The sequence below is a fragment of the Diceros bicornis genome, chromosome 20, assembly GCF_020826845.1.
Source record: "Diceros bicornis minor isolate mBicDic1 chromosome 20, mDicBic1.mat.cur, whole genome shotgun sequence".
NCBI lineage: Eukaryota > Metazoa > Chordata > Mammalia > Perissodactyla > Rhinocerotidae > Diceros > Diceros bicornis.
Genome location: NC_080759.1, coordinates 5,869,409 through 5,895,575, shown reverse-complemented (window position 1 = coordinate 5,895,575; position 26,167 = coordinate 5,869,409). Strand labels below are relative to the sequence as shown.

Below are 26,167 nucleotides of genomic sequence, written 5' to 3'. Positions count from 1 at the left end.
TCTGTGCCTCAGTTCCTCCTCGGGGACGTGAGACCGTTACAAGCCCCTCCCACGCGACTGTGGTAGCGTCCAGGCTCCTGGGACCCTGGCCCCAGCGTCTCTGCCAGGCCGCGCCTGGCGGCCTCTATGCCCTGGGGACTGGCTATAATTAGGTCCAGCCACAGCAGCTACAGATGGTATTTTCGTCTTAGGGACAGCGAGTCTGGTTCCCACCAGGCGTCCGGTTGCAGGGCCACGGGGGCAGGAGGGGGTTCCCAGCAAGATCCCTGAGCCTCTCCATCCTTCTGGGACCCCTCTCTGTGCCCCATTTTCTCATCTGTACAGTGGAGACAATCGTGTGGTCAGGAGGCCAAGAGAGAGGCAGGGTCTCCTCCCCCACTAGGGCTCCCCCATTGAAGCCTGACGGCCTGGAACTGCATGTTCCCCCAGGAGTGCCAGAAATGTGAGTGTCATTTGTCTGGGGACCCCAGAACTTGTGCTTTGTCTGGGGACCCCAGAACTTGTGCAGTCCCCCGAGCAAGGCCCAGGCAGGGGGATGTCCTCTCCCAGCAAGGGCACAAGCAGCCTCCCTGGGCCTTGTTGCCTCCGCCTGTGACTGGGTGTTCTGGGTTGACACGCTCTGAGACTTGGCTTCCTTTTCAGTAGAACGAGGCAGGGCCGCCCTGACCCCAGCATTCCGAGGGTAGAGCACTTGGTACAGACCCCTGAAACCCCGCAGACACCAGAGGTGGCCCTGCAGGGTCCTAACTGGGGCAGGGGGAGGCAGCTGAGGCTCCACAGAGCGGAAAGCCTGGCGGGAGTGGAGTGCGGATGTTTGTCTGATGGAGACAGCAGGAGAGGGGAAAGGATCCAGAAATGGGGCCTGGGGAGTGTCAGAGCCAGTGGGGCCATGCGGGGACTTGAGCAGGGGGATTGGGAGAGGGGAGCTGGGTTCGAGCCCCGCTGCCCTGCAATGAAGCCTTTGCCTGTTCCCGCCTCTCTCCAGGCCTCAGTTTCCCCACCTGGCAAAGGATGAAGGGTGTGTAGTTTCTGGGCAGCCCCTTCGTGGCTCCAGGCCTCAGTTTCTCCATCTAGAAAATGGGCAGAGGGAGACTGGAAACACTGTGTGGGATCCGGGCAGGCTATCCGGGCACTCTCCGAGCTCGGTGACACCCTCATCGTAGAGGGCACTTCCCTTTCTGACTTCCGCATCTCACTCTTCAGCCAAGTTAACAGCCCAGCAAGCTGCCCTAATGCAGGGCATGTTGGCAGAGGGAAGTGTGTTAAGATCCGGGTTCTGGGCCCCATGGGGCCGCCCCCAAAGAGAGGGAGCAGAGAGTCGCGTCCAGCTCCGTGCCTCGGTTTCCCCTTTTGTCCCGCTGGGGGCGTCCCGGAGCGGTCCAGCCGCTGGGCGGGGCGGCTGCGCCCTCTGCCCCCTCCCCGCCGGGCCCCGCCCCCGCGGCTGTCCAGAAAAGGTCCCGCGCAGCCCGCGCTCGGTCCAGCCTCCATCCGGTCTTGGCGATGCAGGGGCCCCCGGCGCCCGCCCCAGCCCCTGGGCCCAGCTCCCCCCGGGGCTCCCCGCGCGGCTCCCCCGGGCTCTTCAGGAAGCTCCTGGTGAACCAGAGCATCCGCCTGCAGCGGCGCTTCACCGTGGCCCATCCGCTGTGGTGAGGCGAGACGGAGGGCCTGGCGGGGGGCCCCGGGACCGCCGGGCTGGAGGTGGGAAGGGCAGAATCGGGGACAGCGGGCCGGGCCGGGCCGGGGTCACGGCATGGGCGCTCTGCTTCTCCCTCACTCACTCTGTATCTCTCTCCCCCTGCCCCATCTCTGTCTCTCGGAGTTGGTGACTCTGTCTCTCTCTTTCTCCATCTATCTGTCTCCCTCCGTCCGCTGCCTGGACACGTGCCTAGGGGACCAGCCGTCTGTCCCTCTCCGGGACAGGCTGAGGCTCACGTCTCCTCCTGACCCCGGCCGGCCAGGTCAGGCGGGCCGAGCGTCCCGGCGGAGAGGGGAGGCGGGAGGCTCTCTCCTCCCCCTGGTCTCTCCCTGCATCTGTCCGGGCGCCCGCAACGAGACGGCGCGGGGCCTCACGCTGAGGCCTCGTGTCCACGGAGGGAGACCTGCGTTGATAGGTCCTTCGGGGCAGGGTGTTCGCAGTGTAAAGGGCGAGTTGCGTGTGCCGGGCTGAGAGCGGACCCGCGCTGACCGCGCCCCGGCTCTGCGCGGCCCCACTCGGTTGCGTCCTCCAGGGACTCAGGCCAGCGCTGTGGGCTCGAATCCCGGCCCTTCAGGAGGCGGGGACCTCGTGCCGCGCGGGCGAGGCTGGGGTCGGAGGCGGGGCGCGCTTGGTTCGTGCCGCATTCGCACCCGCTTGATGATTTGGCACCTGGCAGCTCAGACTGGAGGTTCCCTTCTCCAAGGTCACAGGGCCAGTGACAGCTGGCGGGGTGTAGGGAGGGGGAGAGCAGTCGTGAACGTGGTCCCTGAGGGAGCCCAGGAGGAGGGCGGGTCCCTCCGAGGCCCGCGTGCCTCAACCTATGGACAGACGGGCGGTTCCACAGTCCGGGCGACCTCGCCCCGCGCCGCCCGCGTCATGGAACCGCGGCCTGACCCCGCCGCTCCCGGCTAAGTTCAGAGCAAGAAGAAAAACAGCTTCCCCCGCGGCGAGAAAACCCCAGCCCAGCCCTGAATCCTCTGCACTCGATCCTTGGATTCGAACCCAGCACCCTGTGGCCTCTCCCGGCCTCAGTTTTCTTGTTTATCCACAGGTGTGCCTCCCAGAACCTCTGGCGAGAGGCGAGGGAGGGTTGGGGGTCGCCACGCCCGGGCCTCCCCCTCGGAGGGCAGGTTTGGGGTATCGCTGCCGCTAGCGCGCCCCTAAGAGCCTCTCTCTGTCAGCCACCGCGCCCACACCCGGGCAGGGAAGGGTTAAGAAGCTCCGCCCCTTGGGGTGACGTCACGAAGCGGGAGCTGGGACGCAAGGGTGGCAGGGAGCTTCTGGAGCCGCCGAACCCGAACATAGCCGAACACGTCCGAATGCACCCGAGTGAGGCCGGAGTAAGCCGAATATGCCCGACTCGGCCCGAGCGCCAGTCGGACTTTTGAAAAACCTAGCGCAGACGGACATAGCCGAACACACCCGAATACATCCGAACCTGTCCGAGCGCGATCTGACGTAGCCGAACCATACCAAACTCACCCGAACGAACTCTTCTGGACCAGGCCCAACCCTGTGTGATCGGACCGAACTTAGTCAAACCCGGCCGTACCTGACCCAGCCGGACCGAATCCTGCCGAATCCCCCACCCCCAGCCCGGTCTGGGCCGAATGCCCTGCTCGGAGTCTTCCGGCAGGCGCCGATCCTGGCCGGTGGACTGGGATGGGGTGACCTGGCGCGGGACCAGGTGGACACTGGCGCTTGGCCAGGAGCCCCGAGTCCTGGGCGGCCCCCAATGTCTCCCTGTCTCCGCCTCTCCTGCCTGCCTTTTTCTCAAAAGCCCGTGACCCACAGGTAGCCCCCCTCCCTGTTGCCAGCTCCCCCTCCTGCCCCTCTGTTCTTGCCCCACGCCCCCTCCCACTATTTCTCTGACCTCTGACTCCAAGAGGAGGGGTGTAGATGCCCCTTTCCCAGTCAGGGTGGCCGGAGGGAGAGACAGGGCTGAGAGCGGGGATTGGGGATTGCCCGGAACGGGGGCGTTGTGTGGATGACGGTGCTCCGGGCAGAGGGCACAGCCTGTGCAAGGCTCGGAGGCGGAAGACAACAGGCAGAGCTGTCAGGCCGAAAATGAAGCAAGGGAGTGGGCAACTGTGGGCGGGGCCGGGCGAGTGGGGGGCGTGGTCTACAAGGTTGGGGCGGAGCCCGGTGAGCTGAGGGTGGGGCCAGATGATCCAGGCCGTGGCCGAAGCTGGCTGGGGGCGGGGCCTCCCCGGGTGAAAGGAACCCTGGAGTGTACCCGACCGAGGCGGGACCCAGGCCCCCTCCAGAGAGGAGGGCCCAGGAAGTCGTTTCCAGTCCCCGTGATCTTACCATGCAACCTGGACCCGTTCCCTCCCTTGTACATGGGAGCGCAGTCGCGTCCTCAGGGGCTGGGCTAACACCTAAAAGCGCCCTCGGGGAAGGAGTGTACCACTCCCATGTCAGAGACAGCGTGGTTGGTGTCCAGAGCAGGGCTGAGACCTGCCCATGGTCACACAGCCACTTGGGGACAGGTCTGAAACTCACATCCTGGAGTCCGGATTAGTCCCAGAAGCGGAGACAGAGACGTGAGGGGCACGGGGTCCCCGAGTAGGGGTGTGACTGCGGGGCAGGTGGACAAACTGTAGGCTACTGCTGCCCAGCCCCCCACGCCCTCCCCAAGGAGGACGTGACAGATTAGGTGCCGGCCACCACCCTCGGCTCTGACCACGCCTCCTCTGCCTTCAGCTTTGACCTGGAAAATGGGCTCTCGTGCGGAAGAAGCGCCCTGGACCCTCAGGCCGGGCCTGGCCTTGGCCGGGTCGTCCAGGTCCCAGCCCAGCACAGCCAGAGGCGGGAATCCTTCCTGTACCGCTCAGACAGTGACTACGAACTCTCGCCCAAGGCCACGTCCTGGAACTCCTCCGTGGCTAGCGACCTGTGAGCCTGAGGCTGGTGGGATGACACCTCCTTATCACTTCCTCCTTCCATTATTCCTCCATTTAGCACACCTCCTTCAAGTGGCCATTTGTGCTGGGCTTTGAAGTTTAAGTAGGAGTTTGCCATACAGCTCACATATTCAGTCGAGCATGCCAAGAATGATATCTGGTGATCGTCTGTGCTTGGCTTTGGGCTGGGATTGGGTGGCAATCCAGAAACATTAACAATTAGCAGCAACTGAACAAACACCTTGATTTGAGCTTCCTGGTAGCCATAATAAAAAGGGAAATACAGTAAGTTCCGCCCTGCCTCTACTAAGACCCCTGCTGCCCCTGGGATTCAGGTTGCCCATTTGTAAGATGCGATAAAGTGAGCAATTGGTCAGAGGAGCTGTGGAGGCTTTCAGAGGAGGGTCGGGTGAGGCGAGCCCAGGGACGAGGAGGAGGTCATGAGGGGAGGAGGCGCTGAGCTGAGGGCATGGTGTGGGGGAAAGCTGGAAGAAGGGAAGGCGCGGGAGGGATCCTCCTGGCCGCCCTTCCTGATGTCCCGTCTCCCCGCAGACACGGAGAAGACATGATTGTGACGCCCTTTGCCCAGGTAGGTGCCCATTCCCTCCCCCCTCCTCCCGTAAGCCAAGCAGGCGGAGCCGACCCTTCCTTTCCAACGCTGCCGACCCCCTTCCCGACAGGTCCTCGCCAGTCTGCGTACGGTTCGAAACAACGTTGCGGCCCTTGCCCACCTGCAAGGCCGCTCAGTCGCCAAGTACGCAGAGGGCGGGGCGGGGGCGGGGCCCGGCGGAGAGAGGCGGGGCCGACGAGTGCCGGCGCCGGGGCGGGGCCTGGGGAAGAGAAGCGCGGGGCCGGGTGGAGGGGGCGGGGCCGCAAACTGGGCGTGGGGGCGGGGCGGGGCCCGGCCAGAAAGGGTGCGGCTGCAACGCGGCAGGCTAGATGGGGGCGGGGCCATATGCGCGAGGCAGGCCACCTCTGAGCCGGCGGTACCGCAGGCAGACATCCGTCGGGAACCCGCCGTCTGGCAGTCAGCACCCCCCACCTACAGGTAATGCGCCTGCTCCTACCCCCTGACCCCCTGCGGGACAGCTGTGAACTTCTTCTCCATGGTGACCTCTCCGGCCCATGAGTCCTTAGGCTGTGCTAATTGTAACCTCCCAAAACACCCTCGAGGATGGAGTCTGCCAAGCCCATATTACAGATGGGGAGGCTGAGGCCCAGAGAGGGGCAGAGACCTGTCCATGGTCACACAGCCACTTGGGGACAGATCAGCTCAGATCCTGGGGTCCCCAGTGGCCCTACTGGGAAGGGCTCCAGGGTCCAGATGCAGAGATGGAGGCATGAGGAATGCAGGATCCCTGAGTGGGGGTGGGGCAGGCCCCTGACCAGCTCGGCCCCCAGAGGACACTGGGCAGAAGCTGGCTTTGGAAACCCTGGATGAGCTGGACTGGTGTCTGGATCAGCTGGAGACACTGCAGACGCGGCACTCGGTGGGGGAGATGGCCTCCAACAAGGTGAGGAGGGCCAGAGCGCCGAGAGCACTTGCCTCTGCCCGCAGGGCCCCACGTCACTGTCCTCGCCTTCCCCTGCAGTTCAAGCGGATGCTGTGCAGAGAGCTGACCCACTTGTCGGAAACCAGCCGCTCTGGGAACCAGGTGTCCCAGTACATATCCCAAACCTTCCTGGGTGAGCTGTGGGGGCTCACTGCTTGGGCTGCATTATAGAGGTAGGGAGAAAGAAGATTAAGGAAGACTTCTATTCCAGACCTCAATCTGAGGAAGACAGAACCAGACAGGGACACTCCCAACCCTATGGGTCAGGGCTAGACCAGAGGGAGGAACAGGAGGAACTTTCAGGAGGAGGGAGACATTAAAGCTAGGGTTTTGAAGTAGGAGTAGAAGTTTGCCAAGGAGGAGACGGTGGGAACCAGACAGCTAGGTCTCCAGCTTGGGAGATGGAAAGGACATTTGGCTGTTTGGGGGTAAATACTGAGACTCAGTTGCCGAAGGGCGATGTCCAGCAGAAGGGGTCACTGAGATCAGCCATGAACAGAGGAGAGGGGTAGCTATAGGCCAGAGAGGGACTTGGAGACAACTACTTCAAACTTACTTTGATCCGGGTAAAAAAGAAATATGTAGATTGATCCTGAGGCTTGGCAGGGTCCGGGACCTGAGGCCAGGCAGGATGACCCCAGCCAGTGAATCGGCCTCTCTGAGCCCTGTTCTGCCCCACCTACAGACCAGCAGACTGAGGTGGAGTTGCCCAGGGTGACCCCCACGGATCCCCCGAGGCCCATGTCCCAGATCAGTGGCCTGCGTGGGCTCCCCCATAGTGCCAGCCTTTCTGCAGCCACCATCCCACGCTTTGGGGTCCAGACTGACCAGGAGGGGCAGCTGGCCAAGGTGGGTCCCCAGCTGGACTGCCGAGACCCGGGTTGGACGCCTGGGTCTGTTTGGGGGCCCTGTCTTGGGCCTCGCTTTGCCCATTTGAATACTGGGCAGGTGGGGCTCAATGTAGGACCTGGGGCCTGGTCGGGGGGTCGAGGGTCCGGAGTCTTGGGGGGCTGGACTGGAGTTAAGCTCTGGTTCTTCACGTTTTAGGAACTGGAAGGCACCAACAAGTGGGGGCTTGATGTGTTCAAGGTGGCAGAGCTAAGCGGAAACCGGCCCCTCACAGCCATTATATTCAGCATCTTTCAGGTACATCCCCTGGCCTTGGCTTCCAATACCCCTGGGGTTTCCTTCACATCTTCCTAGTCCAAGACCTCAGGGGACACTCATTCTTCAAATCCTCCCTGACACTCCTAAATGGGATAATTTGAGCAGGGTATTGGAGGATGAATAGGAGTTCACTAGGTTGAGAAGTTCATTTTCAACAAGCCTCAGCCCTGGGCCTGGCCCTGAAGAGACCCAGTCTTGGAGGACACAGCTGGACAAAGACACCTCCAGCTCTGTGGGATCAGGGATGGACCAGACAGGAAGGATAGAGCCCAAGGGAGTTCAGAGGGAGAGCAGAGGAGGGCGTCTTTGAAAAGTGGGCATTTGAGGGATGGATAGGAGTTCAGAAGGAGAGAAGGCCCGGGAGCAGTGTGTACTGCTGCCCAGAGGTCAAGGCCCTGACTGGGCCTGCGATGGCCCAGGAACGGGACCTGCTCAAGACATTTCAGATCCCAGCGGACATGCTCGTCACCTACCTGCTGACGCTGGAGGGCCACTACCACGCCGACGTGGCCTACCACAACAGTCTCCACGCCGCTGACGTGGCCCAGTCCACACACGTGCTGCTGGCCACACCCGCCCTTGAGGTACTGCCCTGCGACCTTGGACAGCTAGGGGGGATGCAGGGAGCACAGAGCCCCCGCCCCCCATCTCTCATGCCCTCCGCCCGCTCAGGCCGTTTTCACAGACCTGGAAGTCCTGGCTGCCATCTTCGCGAGCGCCATCCATGACGTGGACCATCCCGGGGTCTCCAACCAGTTTCTCATTAACACCAGTGAGTCGAGGGGGCCCTGCCTCCACCTGTCAATCATGTGATCTCCGGCCGCCCGTTCCTGCCCTGAGCCTGGCTTCCCACTTTGTGAAATGGCTGAGACAACACTTCCCTAGGTGCTCAGAGCAGGTTCAGGTACACAGTAGGTGCTCAGTAAATGAGAGAATAACATGTGGCAGAGCTAATCTGGGCCTATCAAGATTTTAAAGTTCAGGGTCCTTTGAGGAGTCTGAGAAACTCAGTCAACAAGCAATTATTGGGCACCTCGTATTCCATCCCTGAAGAGCTGAGGATGAGAGTGGAGCCCTCTCACTCGAGGATCCCAGAGTCTAAGACGACGAACTCAGTCGTTCATTCAACCAGCCTTCAGTATGCACTGTCTCCTGCCATGCCAAGTCCCCAAGGAGCCCCTAGTCTCAAGGAGGCAGAGCTGAGCACAGATGCTCCCAGCCCTGCAGAGTCAGGGCAGGGCCAGGGAGGGAGACAGGGTCCTAGAGGGTTTTGTGGAGGAGGGGGCATTCGCACTGGGGCTTCAGTGCATGAGTAGGAGTTTGCCAGGAACCCACAAAACCTGCCTTTGGGTGTAGTGGGTTGGGCGGGCATGTCTTGAGGCCATCCGCCTCCTACACAGACTCAGAGCTGGCGCTCATGTACAACGACGCCTCCGTGCTGGAGAACCACCACCTGGCCGTGGGCTTCAAGCTGCTGCAGGCAGAGAACTGTGACATCTTCCAGAACCTCAGCGCCAAACAGCGGCTGAGTCTGCGCAGGATGGTCATCGATATGGTGAGGCCACGACGATGGATGTGGCAGGCGATCTTGGCCTGGCTGGGGGTTCAGTCCAAATCAGACGTGTGCCCACTCCGAGCCTGAGCCTCCTGGTCTGTAAAGTGGGGCCTGGGTGGGGTGCTCGGGTCTGGCTGCCGTTTCCAGGCAGATGGTGGGGCCGCCGAGGGTCTGGGCTTCAGCCCCAGGGCCTTTGCACAGGCTCACCGCTGCCCGCAGGCACATCTCCCCTCAGCCCCCAGGCTCAGCCTCCCTCCCCATGCCCTGTCCCCAATGTGGGTGCATGGCCAAGCCCAGCCCCCGAGGGGAAGGAACTGTTGGCTCAGCCGCTCTTGGGAGCTGGGTTTGCACCGAGTCTCACTGCATCCCCCATTTCACAGGGGACACTGGGGCTGGAGGGCAGGCTGAGCGATCTCGTGGGTGTGGCATCTGGGCAGGGAGTGTGGGGCGGGGTGGGGCAGGCCCCGTCCTCACCGGCACCCACCCTCGCCTGCCCCCAGGTGCTGGCCACTGACATGTCCAAACACATGAGCCTCTTGGCCGACCTCAAGACCATGGTGGAGACCAAGAAGGTGACAAGCCTCGGGGTCCTGCTGCTCGACAACTACTCCGACCGCATCCAGGTGTGCAGCCAGGCAGGCTGGCCTCGGTTTCTCTGGCTCTCATTTAGCTGCATTTATGAGGCACCGACTGTGTGCCAAACTTGAAGAAACGGAGGCACCGGGAGTCACAGGCCTGTGTCTCAGCCATTCCTTCTGCTCCCGGGCCTCGGTTTCCCCACTCATATGATGACTGTGTCCGCTGCGCCAGCCTCGGGGGGGCACCGGGCCGAGGGGTGGCCCGGCCTGCACCCTCCCGAGCCCGGTCTCCCCAGGTCCTGCAGAACCTGGTGCACTGTGCCGACCTCAGCAACCCCACCAAGCCGCTGCCCCTGTACCGCCGGTGGACGGAGCGCGTCATGGCCGAGTTCTTCCAGCAGGGCGACCGCGAGCGCCAGTCGGGCCTGGACGTCAGCCCCATGTGCGACAAGCACACGGCCTCGGTCGAGAAGTCCCAGGTCCGAGAGCGCCGGCCCAGCGGGTGGGCAGGGGGTGGGGCGGGACAGGAGTGGCCGGCTGGGCCGGGGCGGGGTGCGGCCCAAGGGTGCAGTCTGCGCTGGGCTGCGCCGGGTCAGGCCTGGGCCGCCTTCTCCCTGGGCTGCAGGAGAGGGATCTGTCCTCTCGGGGTTTGGAAATGTCCATTCTGGGGGCGGGGGAGGACACATCCGTCCAGCCCTGAGGAGTCAGGACTGGGCTGGAGGGAGAGACCCAGGGGTTGAGTGAGCCCCAAAGGGTCTGGGGAAGCTTCCTAGAGGAGAGGTTGTTTGAAGAGGGTTTTGAAGGATGAGGAGGAGCTAGGAAATGGCATTCCAGGCAGAGGGAACAACTGCGGTGGGACTGGGTCTAGGTTCCCTGGTGACTCACAGCACAGCCACGTCTCCCACACCCGCACTTCCCCACAGGTGGGCTTCATTGACTACATTGCCCACCCGCTATGGGAGACATGGGCCGACCTGGTGCACCCAGATGCCCAGGACCTGCTGGACACACTGGAGGACAACCGCGAGTGGTACCAGAGCAAGGTCCCCCGAAGCCCCGTGGACCCTGCCAGCCCCGAGCCAGCTGGCCCCAACAGATTCCAGTTTGAGCTGCCTCTGGAGGAGGCAGGAGAGGTAGAGGAGGAGGCCTCGGAGTCACCTGACACTGAGTCCCTGTCCCCTGAGGCCAGCCTGGACCCTGGGGCCCTGCTCCTGGACAACCAGGGGTCCGTGGGCAAGCCCTGTGTGGAACGTGAGGGCAACGTGATGGCTGAGCCATGTGGCACCTAATGGCTCCTGGTGGGTGGGTGAACTTTCCAGGAAGAGGTCCCAGATGGCCCCTGCCTTGCCTTCCCCACCCACTGAGAGTGACAACCAAACTTTTAGTTATAGGCACATCTCAAGGTCGAATTGGAGGCACCTGGCTGGGGTCCACTCTTCCCCCAAAGCTCTGCTGAGAAAGCTCTCCAAGGGGCTGGGCTAGGGGTAGCCTCTTCCAGAGCCCTTGGGCTCTCCCTCCTGAACTTCCACCCCTGGTGTGGAAAGGGGGTGTCTGCCAGGCCCTCTGCCCACCTTCTCCAGTGCTCACTCTTGAGCCACATCCATCACTTTATTCTTTCATTCTTTCATTCTCTGTCAGGTATTTATTGGGTCTGATATGTGCCAGGCCTGTGCCTGCTGCTTGCCTCGGGGGTAGCCCTGCCCAGGGGTGGAGAGTCAGCCTCAAGGAGATGCCCCACAGGCGCCTCCCTCCGTCAGCCAGGCGGCTCGCTCCGAGAGAGCGGGGCCTTGAGTGGGGGAATTTTCAGCACCAAAGCTCCGTCCAGACCCAGCCGCTCCCTAGGGCGGGGGTGGGCCCGGCAGAGAGGACTGTCAGGACGTCTCTGAAGGCTGATGTAGCCTGTCACTGTTTGCACCACCTGTGGCTTTAAGTTGTTGTTGTTTCTTCTTTGGTGGGGTTTCCAGGTGCACATGCTCCCTGTTCTCTCTAGCCTCAGAACCCCCTGTGGGGTCCCCCACCTTCTCTTTCTTGTAGAACAGCAACAAAAGCACAGAATACCACTGCACACCCCTCCCCGCCCCCGCAGGTCTCTGCCTTCCTCATTCTGAGACTGCCCCGGACTCTCCCTAGGGGAAAGGAGGCCTCTGACCCTTCTTGCCAGTCATCGCCCGTTATGGGCCTCAGTTGCCCGTCTATGGCCTATCCTAGTCCTTGGGTAAACTTTGGTTGAGGGGTGGTGTCTGTGACCTCCCTGAAATACCTTAGAAAGTTGGGGCATTGAACATTTTCTGGGGTTAAATGAACCTTATTACACAAAATTATTACCGTGTCCATTTCGCGGATGGGGAAACTGAGGCGCAGAGCAATTCTATTGCCCGCTCTAGGCCCACAGCTGGGCGCTGGACGTGCGCCAGCGGCAGCCCCACTGCGCCTGGTTTGGTCGAGCTCTTCCTGGGGCAGGGGCGGCCTCTCGGCGAGCAGATGAGGCGGCTCGGTGCTCAAGTCTCGGGTTCGATTCCGGCCTCTGCAAGCCTCAGTATCCCCCCCGCGCCTCCCTCCCCGAGTGTGAAAATATATACATGCCACAGGCTTTGCAGCGGCTCCCGGCTTCCTCCCTCAATAATTCCACCGACAATTCCAGTCACCATCACAGCTAACGGGCAGATGCCACAGAGGGGGAATTAAAGGTCATCTGGGTCGGGAACTTGGTACCTTTCCTTCCAGACTTTTAAAAGGCAGAGATTTAGGGGATTTTTATTTATAATTTTTTCTCCCTCCCCCTTTACTTACAAGTAATACTTGTTCACTGTAGAGAATTTGGAAATAATGGAAATATATACAGAAAAAAATTAAATTATGCTATAACTTTACCCATAGATCATCTGCCTTCAGTATTTCATCTGATTTCCCTCTAGTTCTTTCTCCACCCGTTCATGAGAACATTCATACCTTCCCCTTCAATTTGGGCCACAGGCCATCCCTCCCTCTCCCCAGTACTGAGCACACTCCACCCACAATGGCTTTCCACACCCCAAGCACGGCCCTGCCCCAGGGCCTTTGCACATGCTGTGCCCATCACCTGGACTACTTCTCCCCCTCATCCTCACCCTTTGGGCCTCATCCCAGTGTCTCTTCCTCCAGGAAGCCCTCCCTGGCCCCTCCACCGTGATCCCCAGAGGCCTGGGCCAGGTCCACCATGCCATCTTCAGTGTCCCCCAGAGATGGACTTCGACAGCTTCAGCAAGTTGCTTCACCTCCCTGAGGCTTTGTCCTTTCCCCGGGTGAAATGGGCTCTTCGTGAGGACCACATAATTGCAGAGGGTGACATTTGAGGAGAGTGTGTCCTGAGCCAGGCACTGAGCCACCTGCTCAAAGTCAGATCAACTCTGCCTCTTTCTTCTCCCATTTCACAGATGTGGAAATCGAGGCCCATGCTCCAGGTCCCCAATTTTCTTCTGCTTGGGGCCCTTCCCAAGGGGCACAGTCCTTGCCTTTGTGGCCCATCCTAGACCCAAAGAGGAGGGTGGGAGAAGGTCTTCAGGGCCCCTAGAACTTTCAGCCCTGGTGAACTCCTAGCGTGACTCTCAGGACCTTGGTTTGCCTTCTGTTAAAGGAGAAAATGTTGCCTGTCCTACCTCCCTCCCAGAACTGGAGAGGGGCTGTCCTTCAAGCTTCTTTAGTGAGTTCCGGCCTCAGGACCTTTGCACGTGCTGCTCTGTCTGGAATGTTGTTCCCCTACCTCTCCCTGTGGCCAGCTCCTTCTCCTCCTCCCTCAGGTTTCTGCTTAAATGTCGCGTCTTCGGAGAGGTCCTCCCTAATCTCCCTGGCCAAAGTCACCCTCCCTCCAATCATTCATTCATTCATGTCATGCCATCACAGGGCACTGACTGTGTCCACAGGTCTAGGTGCTGGGGACACAATCCCTGCCTCTCAGAGCTCACAGATGCCTAATGGATAAATAAGTCAACATGATCACTTCTCATGGGGATGTGACAGGAGGTGACAGGGCAAAACTGGAATCTCTGGAAGGAGGTGGGTGTTGATCAGAGACCTCAAGGGGATGAGAGAACCAGACATGGGGTGGGCTGAGGGAACAGTGCTCCAGGCAGAGGAAACAGCAGGTGCCAAGGCCCTGAGGCAGGATTGCACCTAGAGCCAGAGGAGGGCGTGTCTGACTGGAGGAGAAAGATAAGACGTGGAGGTAGCTGGTGGGACCTGGGATTCCAGGAGGAGTCTGGACTTTACTCAGAGTGGGGTGAGATTTGGGAGAGTTTGAGGCCCTTCTCCCACTGGCTCTTTCCCCTGCCACGCAGGAGACCCACCCCCACAAATCCACAGTCCTGTCTCCCCCACCCCCACCCTGGCGCTCAACCATCCCTAATTCCAGAGCCGAATGCTGATTCTTAACAACATAGGCCTTCCGTTATTTTTGTTTTAAAATACAAAGTCGTCTGTGCAGAAGCTGGTGCATGTTGTTGTGGGCTTTCTCCCCACGAGAAAAAACGAGTAGGGACTTCCGAGCGCCATCCACGTACAAAGCCCGAGGAAACCTGCGTTAGGGCGGTCGGGGAGCTGAGCGGCCTCGCACGACCTCACCGCCAAGGGGCCGCGGCCGGGGCGGACCAGCCGCGCTTGGGGCCCCACCCAGAGCGGGGACTCCACTGCCGGTCTCTGCGTGGGGGGAGACTGTGGTGGATTTACTTTCATCTATTTTTTATGTCATTTTCCCAATTCTTTGCGGTGGGTTCGTGGTACTTCGATAGTCCAAGTGGGGGAGAGGGACAACGTTAGCCTTAGAAAAAATAGATTTCCCAAATGCAAGCGGAGCGGGAGCGACGTCCCTGCGCTTCCAGGGCGCTGGGGGCGGGGGCGGCCTCGAGGCGAGAAGCTATTCTGGTCTCCCGGCGCCTCCGCAGCTGGAGAGCCTTCTATAACCAGGACGAGCCCCGCCCCCGCCCCCCGCTCCATCCCTGCCTGCTGGGGAGGAATGGGGGGGGGTCAGCATTCTCCTGGGGCCGCACCCCCCCCCGCCGGGTCTGGGGACAGGAGTCGGGGGGCAGGGACCTAGGATGGGGGCCCGGGTCTCACTCTCCCGAGCCCCCCTCAATTCTAACTTTACCCCTTTAAGACTTGGGGGAATAAACGATGGAGCAACTCAGTCCCCAAAATCTCCATCTCTGAGTCTTGTTTCCCCAGGATGGAGGAGGGGTCTCTCCGTCCTCGCCTTTGGACTCAGGATCTGGGGTGGGTACAGCACGTCCCATCCCGCGTCTTTATTGTTGGGTCTTTGAACCTCGCTCGGACACTTCCTGTAACCGCAGGCTCTGGGGCTTTAGGGGACAGACCCTTTTCTGCCCTCCTTCCGCCTTTTCTTTGAATTTTTCTCTGGAAAATGGGGTGCACGGAGGGGAGGGGTTCCCGGAGCGCCCGCCAGCCCCTTCCTTTTTTCTGGGAACTGATGAGGAGGGGTGGCTCTCTGGACTCCTATTTCCTCTTTCTCCTTTTTTGTCTGAGAAACAGGGTGGAGCAGCTACCAGCCGGGCTCTCTTTGCGGGATTTACATCTCAGAAATTGGACGGGTCTCTCTTGACCCCTATTTACTCTTTTTGTTCTTTCGTACTTATTTGAACCCCATAATAGCGGACATGGAGCATCTGTCGGACCTCTGTTCCTCTCTTTTGAAATTGGAAGTAGGGGGCTTTTAACGAGAAGTCACAGCACCTAAGCCCGGACGGCGGCCGCTGCAGTCCCTGACCGGAGGTGGGCGGGGGCGGGGAAGTGGAACGTCCCCTGAAGACCCACGCTCGGCCAAGGCCTCAACCTCTCGGCTCTTCAACCACTCAGAAGCCACCATTGGACAGGGGAAGAGAGTGACGACCTCTATTGGCTATTCAGTCCGTCGCTCAAGCACTTAAGCCAGTGAGAAGGCGCCGCACAGCCACGCCTCCGTAACACGAAAGAGAGGCGGAGCCGGCAGGCGATCCTCCCCGCCTGCACCGCCCCCGCCCGCTACTGGGTGCGCACGCTGGGCCCCGCCCCATTTGCATGTCCATCTGCGCGGGAGCCCCGCCCCCCGGATCTGAGCGCGTCAGTGGGCCACATCGCTATGCGCGGCTCCGCCTCAGGATGGCGTCACGGCAACATCTGCATGTGAGGCCCCGCCCCGCTCTTTGCAGGACGTCACCGCGGACTGCAGGGGCCTGAGCCGCCGCCGCCGCCGCCGCGCAGCCCCACATCAGAGCACGGGGCCCCGTCACCGCCGCTAACAAAAAGTCGCCGCCGCTGGGGTCGCCACTGCATCGGTGCAGGGCAAGGTGAGCTCCCGGGCGGCCCGGTTCGCTTCGCTTCGAGCACCTACATAACCTTCATTTGACTGATGGGCTGGCGGGGGTGGGGGAAGAGGTTGGCGAGGGTTAAATGGCGGGGAAGGATGCGGCGGTCGCGGGTCTGGGAGAGGTAGGGCCCCGGCTTCCCCTACCTGCCGGATCCTCACCACTCCCACCCCCCCACCCCCGGCTCTGCGGCGGAGGGGGAGGGGAGGCGAATGCCTTGCGGGAAGCTGTGCGCGCGGGAGGCTCTGTGCGTGCGCGTGCGCGTGGTGTGCACACGCGTGTGCGCGTCCGCCTGTGCCGGCGGGTCTGTGTGTACCCTTGTTTGTGTGCCAGGGCATGCTCGTGTGACCCCGTGGGGGTCCGACCCAAGTGTGTGCGTGCTGCACGCGTGTGGAGGGAGACGCGTGGACTGTGCGTGTGCGTGCACGGCCGGGTGCCTACGTGCACGAGGATGCGTGCCCGTGTGGGTAACGTCTACACGCCTGCATGGGTGGAGGGCGCCGTGCGCACGGTGGGTTTGCACATTTGTGTATGCATTTAGGTATGCAGACAGGTGCCTGCGTCTCTGTCCTGTGCACCGAGTGTGTCCGACGCTCATATGTGCACTCGCATGTACGGGTGAGTGTGTGCCCTGACGTGTGCACACCCCGCCCCTATCACGTGATGCAGCCTCTTCAGCCGGAGCTCTCCCAGCCTGGGAGTCTGGGGGAAGGAGGGCTGCTGACGCGCGTCCCCGCGGGACTGTACACGAGTGTGCACGTGTGCCCGCGTGGCTGTGTTCTGAGGAACATGTATGATTGATGGGGGGCGGGGCCGGCCGCAGTCACCCGTCTCTGCGCGGTAGGGTTTAGGGTTACAGCCCGACCTGGGCTCAGGTCTGCTGGAGGGGGCTGCAGGGGTGTCCCCATCCCCGTCGCTCTGAGCTCCTCCCCTGAAACCTCTCGCCTTTCAAGGTCACTGCACGCCCGCCCTCTGCGGTGGGTCCCACCGTAGGTCCTGGGGCTCCTGATGGGCTCTCTGGAGCTCTGGGGTTCTCTCCGTCCTGTGCCTGGGCCTGGGCGGTTGGGGATGGAGGGAGACCCCTCACGCCCGCCTACGCCCCCGCACCCCCAGATGGCGTCCGCCACAGACTCGCGCTACGGGCAGAAGGAGTCCTCGGACCAGAACTTCGACTACATGTTCAAGATCCTCATCATCGGCAACAGCAGCGTGGGCAAGACGTCTTTCCTCTTCCGCTACGCGGACGACTCCTTCACCCCCGCCTTCGTCAGCACAGTGGGCATCGACTTCAAGGTCAAGACCATCTACCGCAACGACAAGAGGATCAAGCTGCAAATCTGGGTGGGTCCGGCCGGGGGTTCCTGGCTCCGTCAGTCTGGCTCCCCGGAAAAGCGGCCCCAGCTTGACTTATCTCTTTCCTGTCTGCATTCATCCATCCACGTGCTAGGCATTTATTAGGCACTTACTGTGTACCACGGGCTAGAGACATAGAAGAGAGTGCATCTGTTCTCCCATCGGCGCCTAATTGGTGCTCTCCAGGGGTAGGGCAGGAGCAAATCCTTCGTCCTTTCCTACCCTTCCTTGGGAGCATCACTTGGCCTGGTGCCTCAGTTTCCCCATCTTCAAGTTCTTTCATGTGAGCCTGTGTGAAGTTTTACTGAAGCTTGGCTCCCAGCCTCATCCCCAGGGTCCCCTGGCCTGAGGGAGCCCATTAAATCCCGTCAGAACCATCCCTTCTCTGCCCGCAGCCCTCCCCTGGCCCAGCAGGCCCGCCTGGGCTGTCCCTGCCCCTCCCCCATCTGCTCCCTGCCTCTCCTCAGCTCCTCACCGTCCCTCAAACATGCTGGCACAGCCCAGCTTCAGGGCCTGTGACAGGCCGTGCCCTCCACCTGGACAGTCTTCCCCCAGGCCCACACAGCCCTTCCTTACTTCCGCCGGGATTTTCAGCCGTGCCCCAGCCCACACTGCCCATCCTCGCTCAGCTCTATCTTCCTCCGCAGCCCTTACCACTCTCCAAAGATGGATCTGTTTTCTTCCTTTGCACGTGTTTGCTGTCTTTCCTGCACTGGGATGTCGGTTCCACAAGGGCAGGGATTTCCGTCCATTTTGTTATCAGCTGTGTCCTCAGTGCCCAGTGCCGAGTGTGGCACTGGTCAGCGCCCAGTGTATGTGCGTTGAATGAATGTGGGAACGATTCTGCAGGTAACAGACTCTGTAGGATGATGGAGCACCACGTTCTTGGCGCAAGGGCTGCTCACCTTCCCTGACCCACTGTGCCTCTGGGCGAGCCCCTGCTCCTCTCTGGCCCTCTCGGGGGCTGGACTGGACGATCTCAGAGCTCATTTCTACTCTGAGGAGCTTACATGTGGGTCCTCTCTGACCTCCTGCTCTTCTTCCCCAGGACACAGCAGGGCAAGAGCGGTACCGGACCATCACCACAGCGTACTACCGGGGCGCCATGGGCTTCATCCTCATGTACGACATCACCAACGAGGAGTCTTTCAATGCCGTGCAGGACTGGTGAGCACACCCCCATCCCCGCTCAGACCATCTTCTTCTTCTTTTTTTTTTTTTGTGAGGAAGATCAGCCCTGAGCTAACATCTGCCAATCCTCCTCCTTTTTGGCTGAGGAAGACTGGCCCTGGGCTAGCATGACCATCTTCCTCCACTTTTTATGGGACGCTGCCACAGCATGGCTTGCCAAGCGGTGCGTCGGTACACGCCCGGGATCCAAACCGGCGAACCCCGGGCCGCTGCAGTGGAGCGCGCACTTAACTGCTTGCGCCACCGGGCGGACCCCGCAGACCATCTTCTAAGCCAGGCTTGGTGCACAGCCCGGGGCACAGGCCAAGATGAGGGAGCCCCAGCCCCCCTGGCAGGAATGTAAATGACAATATTGGGTGTCCCAGCCCTGCTGTCAATCTATACTTATTAAAACAGGGTGGCACCAGCTCAAAATAATGAGAAGAAAGGATTTCAGGTAGAAAATGAAACTGTAAACATATAGGAAAAAAAATATGGGGGGTGGACAGAAAACATAAGGATGGTTTGCACAGGCCAGAGGATATAAACAGTTATATTTGTTGTCCAGCAGTAATGGTAAATTTTAGGAAAATTTGTGAATTTGCGGAGGAGGGAAAAATTCCTCTCTCCGGGGGGCAGGGGTCTGGGAAGGGTGGGAGAGGCTGTTAAAGAGGGATTTCCGCAACCAGGGGCCCGCTCGAGCAGACACCAGGAGAGAGCAGAGTGCTCCGGCCAAAGGCTGCAAGGAGGCGCGGCGCCAGCCACGGTCGGGGTCGCGGGGAGGTGGGGCTGGAGGGCTGAGCGAGGGGCAGATGAGGCAGGAGGGTGGAGCTGGGACCCTCCAAGGCCTAACCCTCACGTCACCCCAGGTCAACCCAGATCAAGACCTACTCGTGGGACAATGCCCAGGTGCTGCTGGTGGGGAACAAGTGTGACATGGAGGACGAGCGGGTGGTGTCATCAGAACGCGGCCGGCAGCTGGCTGACCACCTGGGTGAGTGCCCAGCAGGGCTGGACACCTACAGGCTAGAAAAGGGAGACAGGCCCTGCAGGGAGGGGACACCCCCCGCCCCACAGCAAAGCCAGGACAGGGCCTGGGTTCGAATCTAGACAATTCACTTCCTGCAAACTGGCCTTGATCCAGGAGCCATCTGAGGTAGATCTGGGTGGCTTTGTAGGAGTTCACTATGCAGAAGTTACTGATTCATTCTGACACCTTCACGGCCTAGCCTCGTGCTGGGAGTTGCTGGGCCCCCGAGAGGCCTCCAGTCTTGTGGGGTAGAGGGAGGGACTTGGGCTGGGAGAGCCAGGCTCTGCCTGCTGTAGATATGACTTCCTGGGGCAGGTGGGGCACTGCATCTGGTGCTTGAAGAAAGGGTGGTCTTTCAGGCAGAGGAAACAGCTTAGGCAAAGGCCAGAGGTAGGAAACATCCTGTGTGTTTTGGCAAATAATTTTACACGGCTGGAATGCGAGGGATCACTTGGAGGAAATGTGGCCTGAACCACGTGCTGAGGGCAATAGGGAACCATGGAGTGTGTGTGAGCAAGGGAGGGCACGGCTGGATGTGAGTGTAGGTGCTGCCAGGGCCAATGCATGGGGCTAGGATGGAGGGTGGGAGCAGGGAAGTGGGTCTTGCCAGAGCCCTGAAGACAATGAAAAGGGCACAGTTTTAGGTAGAGAAAGAAGTGCAGGAAATACAGGGCTGACCCAGTCCAATGTTGCTTCCTCATGGGACTTGTCAGTGCCTTCATCGTGCAGTCGGCACTGGGAATCTCCGGTTGTTCCCTGGCCTCAGAGCTCTCTGCGAGTGGGAGTACCAGGGCCCTCACCCTTCCTGTCCGTGACCGCAGGGTTCGAGTTCTTTGAGGCAAGTGCCAAGGACAACATTAATGTCAAGCAGACCTTTGAGCGCCTGGTGGACGTCATCTGCGAGAAGATGTCCGAGTCGTTGGACACGGCCGACCCCGCGGTCACCGGCACCAAGCAGGGCCCCCAGCTCACGGACCAGCAGGCACCCCCACACCAGGACTGCGCCTGCTGAGACCTGCCCTGCGCCCCACCCTCCCGGGGTCTGACCCGGCCCCCACCGACGGCGGTTTGAGACCCCTGCCCCAGCGTGGCCCGTCACCTTATTTATTATCGTAGCTATTTATTTATTTATTGGAGATGTCCCCCAGGGGCTCGGGCGCCCCACCCACCCATGCCCCACCCTGTACATACACCCCTGTCCCCACTCTGCCGTGGTGTGTCGTGGCCCTGTGAACTCACCGCTCACTCTCCTCTCGAGACCCCACGTTTTTTTTAATTCACCCCCATCAAGAGTTATAGGTTTTGAAGAGGGGGGCAGATGACACCCCAGGGCAGGCTGATTGGGTGATGGGAGGTGGCCAGGCCTGCCAGCCCCTTGGCTGTGACCCAGTAGGCGGAGGCCGCTGTGGGCATCTCATCGTGGACCGCGGGTGGGTCAAAGCTAGGCAACCGCCTGCCTGGCTCCTGGTCCCCAGTCTCACCTTTTTTTGGAGGGGGCGCTGCTGTGTGGGTACTCACCACCCTGGGACCCCCCCACCAGACCTCTTCTGATGTCATGAGTGTCAAATGTGACCCCCTGCCCCCCCAGGAGATGTCATGACAACACTACACACACCCAATAAAGCGAATGGACGACGCCGTGTCTCTATGAGCGCCGGCCCAGCGCTGGCTTTGGTCACCCACAAGGTTTTCAGTTACAGAGAGAATTTAATAGAATCTCCACAGTCCGTGACAGAGGAGGAGACTGGAGGCTGCCTGGCCCTGCCTATGGCCCCAGAGCCTGCGAGCGACTCCAGGCAGGCTCTGCTGAGAGGGGACAGGTCATTTCCCCACCTGGGACCCAGGGCGTGGGGGAGCCCATAGCAGTATTGAGGGGTTGGGGCTTGGGACTGGCTGGGGCCCCATGCTGAGCATGGGACATCTCCGTCACTGGTCGCTGAGGCTCCTGGTGAGAAGGGTGGAGATGACTCCATCTTCATGGTTGTGTTCCAGATGGGGAAACTGAGGCCGGGTAGTGGGCAACCCAGCCAGGGGCCCAGGGATTGGGGTGAGGCTGGACTCAGCCCAGGACCCTGACTTGGCCTGCTGTGGGGCCCGGTCCCCTTCCTGCCCAGGCGGATGGTCAGCTGGGGGTCAGTCTTGCCCTGTCTGGCATCCGGTCGGGGAGTGGGGCAGCTCAGCCTGCATGGTGCCCAGGGCCCCGCAGCCTGGGGGCGCCCGGGGGCCCGGGGTCTGTCTGCACAAGAGGGTGTGGTCAAACACCCCATTAGGCCCCTCCTCACCCAGCCCTCCTCCATCTGTCCCGGGGCTGGCGTCAGCCTCCCTGGACAGAGGTGACAGGGACCCAAGGTCACATCACAGCAGAGCTAGGCTCAGTCTGAACCCTCTTGGCCGTCAGCTCCCTGTCTGCCCACCGTGGGGTGCGGGTGTCATGGGCACAGGAGGCCCTCACCCTGGAGGATGGTTGTACTGCCCTCTGCGGCTCACACGTGTGGCCCCTGAGGAGTCCCCTGGGGGCCTGGGCCGCCCACCGCGCTCACCCGGTACTTCAGGTAGGAGAGGTATGTGTCCCAGCCCAGCGTCAGGCCGTTGATGTAGGTGACTCGGAACGGGGCGGGCACGAAGAGGAAGTTCACCAGCTGCGCAGCGGGCCACACGCACCAGTCGGCCTGCGGGGCGGGGCGGAGTGCGGTGAGGGGCGGGGGCCTGGAGGGACCTGGGCGTGGCCAGTGGTTGCGGGGGGCGGGGCTAGCGCGCGGGTGTGGCCTGCGGGCACGCCCACCTTGTAGAATTCCCAGAACTTGTCCCGCAGCTCCTGGCAGCTCTCATCCAGGGTCTGGCCCTCCAGGCAGCCAAGGCCTGGGAAGGAAACCAAGAAATGAGGATGTCAGAGGCTGCGGAGTCCCGATGACGGCGCGGCGGGACAGGACCTCTGAAGGACGGAGTGTCCCAGGCCGAGGAACCAGGATGCTCAGAAGCCTTGATGGGGGAAAGGCGGCCCAGCAGGGTGGCCGGTGTGGGGACACAACACAGAACAAGTGGTCCCAGTAAGGGAGAGAGGTTCTAAACAGGTGCTCCAAAGGAAGGCGACACCCTTCCCGAGGCTAGGCTGCTTCACTACCTGCCCTTCATCCATGCAGAACCGAGCCTGGGGGTGGGGAACGAGCCAAGCGCCGGGCTCACTGCGCCCCATCAAACCCAGCAATCGTCCTGGCCCCAGCAACTCTTCCTTCAGCCTTAGGGCCTTTCCATGGGCTGTTCCTCCCGCCTGCTGGCTCCTTCTTCAAGTCTCGGCTGAGTGTCCTCTTCTTTGGGAAGCCCTCCCAACCACTGCCCAAGACAGCCACATGAGACACTGTCCTCGCCCCTTCTACACTTTCCACCATTGTCTGTGATTCTGCCACTCACGCCCGCCCCCACCGGGTCTATCCGGTCACCACTGTGACCTGGCGCCCAGTCCAGGGCCACCCACACAGGAGACACATCTGAAGTGCACCTCAACACTCTTAACACAAAGCTGGCTCTGCCCCTCCTGACCTACGAGGGGCCAAGCCCAAGCGCACAGGGCTCCTTACCCAAGAAGTACCAGACGCCCAGCAGGGGAGAGGCCACCAGCTGGTCCACGAGGACCTTCCTGAGGACGTTGGAGAGGCCGCGGAGGCCGGACGCGGGGAGCAGGCGGTCCAGCCAGAGGTACCAGTAGTGCAGGAAGGGGCCCATGCTGCAGCCCACCGCAAACATGCTCGCTGAGGGCGCCCGAAGAGTCAGGGGCGTCAGGCGGGCAAACTCCCAATCCACTCCCTCCCTGGCTCAGACCTGGGTAAGCCTGACCCCGCCAGGGGCTCCTCTCAGATCTTCTTACCTCCTTCCCTCACCACCCTGCGGGGGGGGGTTCTACCATGACCCCTACCCAAAGGAGGAAACTGAGGCACAGCGGGTAGGGAAGTGTGAGGCAAGCACGCGACCCCAGGCTGGCCGGTCCAGGGCGCTGTCCAGGGCGCTGCGCCCTTGACAACCGGGAAGCCAGGGGAGCGGACGAGGGGGCCCAGGGAAGCGGACCCGGGGGGTGGTTGGGTGGGATGGAGACCCCCGAGTGGGGGTGGAAGAGGGTGGAATGGGAGGGTTGGAGACCCCTGAGCGGAGGGGACCGAGACAGAGTGAGGTGGGGTGGGATGGAGACCCCTGAGCGGGAGGGGACCGAGACGGGGTGGGAGGTAGGGGTGGGATGGAGACACCCGACTGGGAGGGGACTGAGACCCGGGGAGGGGCTACCACGCTCTAGGGTGCACGTGGAGGTCAAGGGTCCTGCCGGGAACTGAGGCCACGGGTCAGGGGTCACGGTTGGCGGGCCCGGCTGAGGTCTCCGAATCTGAGGTCAGGGTTAAGGGTTCTCTGGCGTCAAAGGCCAGCAGCGCCGGTCTCCTCACCTGAGCGCCGGGGGTCGAACTTCTGGCCGGGCCGGGCGCGGATCTCCCAGGACTGGCGCGCGCCGTCCCCGGCTGCCATGAGAGCGCCGCAGCCCAGCGTGTTGGTGACGAGCAGCGCACGGCCTTGGAACAGGGGCTGCCCCGCGGCCCAAAGGCCACGCAGCCAGCGCCAGCCGCCGGCCGCCATCGCCCGCCGGGGCGCAGGAACCAGGGCGCCGGCCGCCCCGCCCATGCCGGCCAATCGCACGCTGTCTTCGCGGTCTGCATGCCCGCCGCCAGCCGCGCCGGCCAATCGCTGACCGCTCGGCGTTCCACTTGGCCCGCCCCGAGCGGAATTCGCCAATAAAAGACCGGCATCCCATCCCCGGGCCCGTCGCCGAACGAGGCCGCACGCCGCGCCTTACGCGCCGCCCGTCGACGCGCAGCCCTGGGGGCCCCGCCCTCTCCACGCCGGCCTACGGGCAACCGTCCGCTTTCTTAGCCGCCAATCCCGGACGGCGCTGGCCAATCGCAGACCACGTTCCGCCGGCAAATCACTGGCTCTCGTCCGCCCCGTGTTGAGATGGCCAGTCTCGACAGTTACCGCGCTCTCTCGAGCTGGCCTCCAGATTTCCAGATCCTCCCGGAATTGTCTGTCTGGCCTGTAGCCATGACAGCTGCCCGAGCGGAAGTCCGGTCCGGCGAAGACTTACGAGGGTGGGGGCGGGGCTCCAGTTCTGCTGCGCGCGCAGCCCACTTGGAGGGTGGTTTCGACGTTGACCTTGGTCCTGACTTTAGCTGGGTGTGAGACCTCAGTTCCAGAATAATAATAATTATTAAAACGTTAGACACTGTTCCGGGCACATTATGTGCATTAAGTCATTTCACAGCAACTTTGTGCTGCTGCAGGAACAATTATATCTTCATTTTACCTCCTGAGTTCCTGGAGGAGAAAATGTGAATTTCAACGGAAATCTGTGCATTACCTACAGGAGCACGGTATCGCAAACTATGGCCCGTGGCCCAAATCCTGTCACTGCCTGTTTTTGTGAGTCTCATGACCTAAGCATGTTTCTTACATATTTTAAAAGGTCGGGGGGCGGGGTGGTGGTGGTGGAAATAAGAATAATATTCTGTGACGTGAAAATTGTGTGAAATTCAAATATCAGTAGGCATAAATAAACCTTTGCTGGAACACAGCCATGCCCATTTGTTTCCGTGTTGTCTACTCCCTCACTGCAATGAGTAGCTGCAACAAAGACTGTATGACCTGCAAAAACTAAACTATTTACTATATAGTCCTTTACAAAAAAAAAATTGCCCTGTATTACTAATTTAGAGTTTTAGGGTTTTCTAATTCTGATTCTATGGGATATGTTTTATAAACTCTCTAGTTACAACTGATAACAAAAAATAATTTTTGGCTGTAGACATGCAAGTGAATTCTGCCAGAGGGAGGGACACCCCCCCCCCCCCCGATTATTTTTGCCTTAATTTGCACATTCTTTTTTTTGAGGAAGAGTGGCTCTGAGCTAACACCTGTTGCCAATCCTCCTCTTTTTGCTTGAGGAGGATTGGCCCTGAGCTAATCTTCCTCTATTTGGTATGTGGGATGCCGCCACACCATGGCTTGATGAGTGGCGCAGGTCTGTGCCCAGCATGCAAACCTGCGAAGCCCTGGCCACTGAAGCGGAGCACGTGGACTTAACCACTACTCCCCCTGGCTGGCCCTCTGTACGTTCATTTTAGCATTCCTGATTTGTCTGCTGTTTGGGTCTCCTTTGAAATGGTTTTAACACCTGGCCAGTTCTCCTCGTGAAAGAGTTAACGATGATCTTTAACGCTTGCTCATGTTTACATGTGTATGAGGGTTATGATTGGACCTTTGTTTGGAAAATTATCCTTCCGCATTTCCTATTGCTGTCCAGCACCTCAGCCTGGGGTTCCAGGCTCCAGACTCTGCTTCATCTGGGTGGAAAAGCTTCAAAATGGTTAAAAGGGGAGCAAGTTAAATTATAATTCACGAGACAGAGTCAGGTAAACTTTGTCAACAGACAAGTGCATTTCATGGTGGCCAAAGCCCTGGCAACTCCAAAGGGGTAAGAGAATTTTACTGGTTCTCTGTTTTTCTCATTTTTGTTTTCTCTCTGTAAACTTGTGCCTTGTTTTTGATGCTTTTGTTACTGCACAAAGGGCAAGATCTACTCACGGCAAGACAAAAGCAAATCGTCAAGAGGCAAGATGGTGGCAGGGAAAGGCATTTTATTAAGTGATAAGCTAGCAAATTGGAAGATGGGAGGAGTAGTGTCCTAAAGAACATCTTAAGGGGGCACAGAATCTTGAAGCAGTTATATAGGCCAGTGGGTTACCGGGGAGGGGGTTAGGAATGTTGAGCCTCCGGTGTTACAGACTGGGAGTGGC

The 26,167-nt window shown here is 60.6% G+C and overlaps 3 protein-coding genes across 12 annotated transcripts; 2 read left to right on the top strand and 1 right to left on the bottom strand.

The window, feature by feature from the left end:
• Window positions 1–1,472: 1,472 nt before the first annotated feature.
• Window positions 1,473–12,325, top strand: PDE4C (phosphodiesterase 4C). 6 transcript variants are annotated; one of them, XM_058563764.1, is made up of 15 exons: window positions 1,473–1,646; window positions 4,403–4,594; window positions 5,155–5,191; window positions 5,283–5,356; window positions 5,598–5,650; window positions 6,004–6,116; window positions 6,195–6,288; window positions 6,841–7,004; window positions 7,203–7,301; window positions 7,742–7,906; window positions 7,995–8,094; window positions 8,723–8,877; window positions 9,378–9,500; window positions 9,752–9,934; window positions 10,379–12,325. In XM_058563764.1, the coding sequence occupies exons 1-15, from the start codon at window positions 1,501–1,503 to the stop codon at window positions 10,742–10,744; spliced, it is 2,064 nt and encodes a 687-aa protein (XP_058419747.1). In that variant the 5' UTR covers window positions 1,473–1,500; the 3' UTR covers window positions 10,745–12,325. The 6 variants fall into 6 exon arrangements, with proteins under 6 accessions (XP_058419747.1, XP_058419746.1, XP_058419748.1 ...); XM_058563763.1 differs by having other exon boundaries at window positions 6,004–6,288; XM_058563765.1 differs by lacking the exons at window positions 5,598–5,650; window positions 6,004–6,116 and having other exon boundaries at window positions 6,161–6,288.
• A 3,329-nt stretch (window positions 12,326–15,654) lies between these two features.
• RAB3A (RAB3A, member RAS oncogene family) lies at window positions 15,655–20,975 on the top strand. 2 transcript variants are annotated; one of them, XM_058563762.1, is made up of 5 exons: window positions 15,655–15,769; window positions 16,901–17,128; window positions 18,189–18,307; window positions 19,180–19,304; window positions 20,162–20,975. In XM_058563762.1, the coding sequence occupies exons 2-5, from the start codon at window positions 16,901–16,903 to the stop codon at window positions 20,350–20,352; spliced, it is 663 nt and encodes a 220-aa protein (XP_058419745.1). In that variant the 5' UTR covers window positions 15,655–15,769; the 3' UTR covers window positions 20,353–20,975. The 2 variants fall into 2 exon arrangements, with proteins under 2 accessions (XP_058419745.1, XP_058419744.1); XM_058563761.1 differs by lacking the exon at window positions 15,655–15,769 and having other exon boundaries at window positions 16,039–17,128.
• A 5-nt stretch (window positions 20,976–20,980) lies between these two features.
• MPV17L2 (MPV17 mitochondrial inner membrane protein like 2) lies at window positions 20,981–24,392 on the bottom strand. Of its 4 annotated transcripts, none has more exons than XM_058563757.1 (5): window positions 23,768–24,392; window positions 22,916–23,086; window positions 22,123–22,199; window positions 21,881–22,009; window positions 20,981–21,285 (listed from the first exon to the last, which is right to left on the bottom strand). In XM_058563757.1, exons 1-5 carry the CDS (start codon window positions 23,997–23,999, stop codon window positions 21,106–21,108), a joined length of 789 nt encoding a protein of 262 aa, XP_058419740.1. In that variant the 5' UTR covers window positions 24,000–24,392; the 3' UTR covers window positions 20,981–21,105. The 4 variants fall into 4 exon arrangements, with proteins under 4 accessions (XP_058419740.1, XP_058419743.1, XP_058419741.1 ...); XM_058563758.1 differs by lacking the exon at window positions 20,981–21,285 and adding an exon at window positions 21,382–21,572; XM_058563759.1 differs by lacking the exon at window positions 20,981–21,285 and adding an exon at window positions 21,422–21,576.
• Between the last annotated feature and the right edge of the window lie 1,775 nt (window positions 24,393–26,167).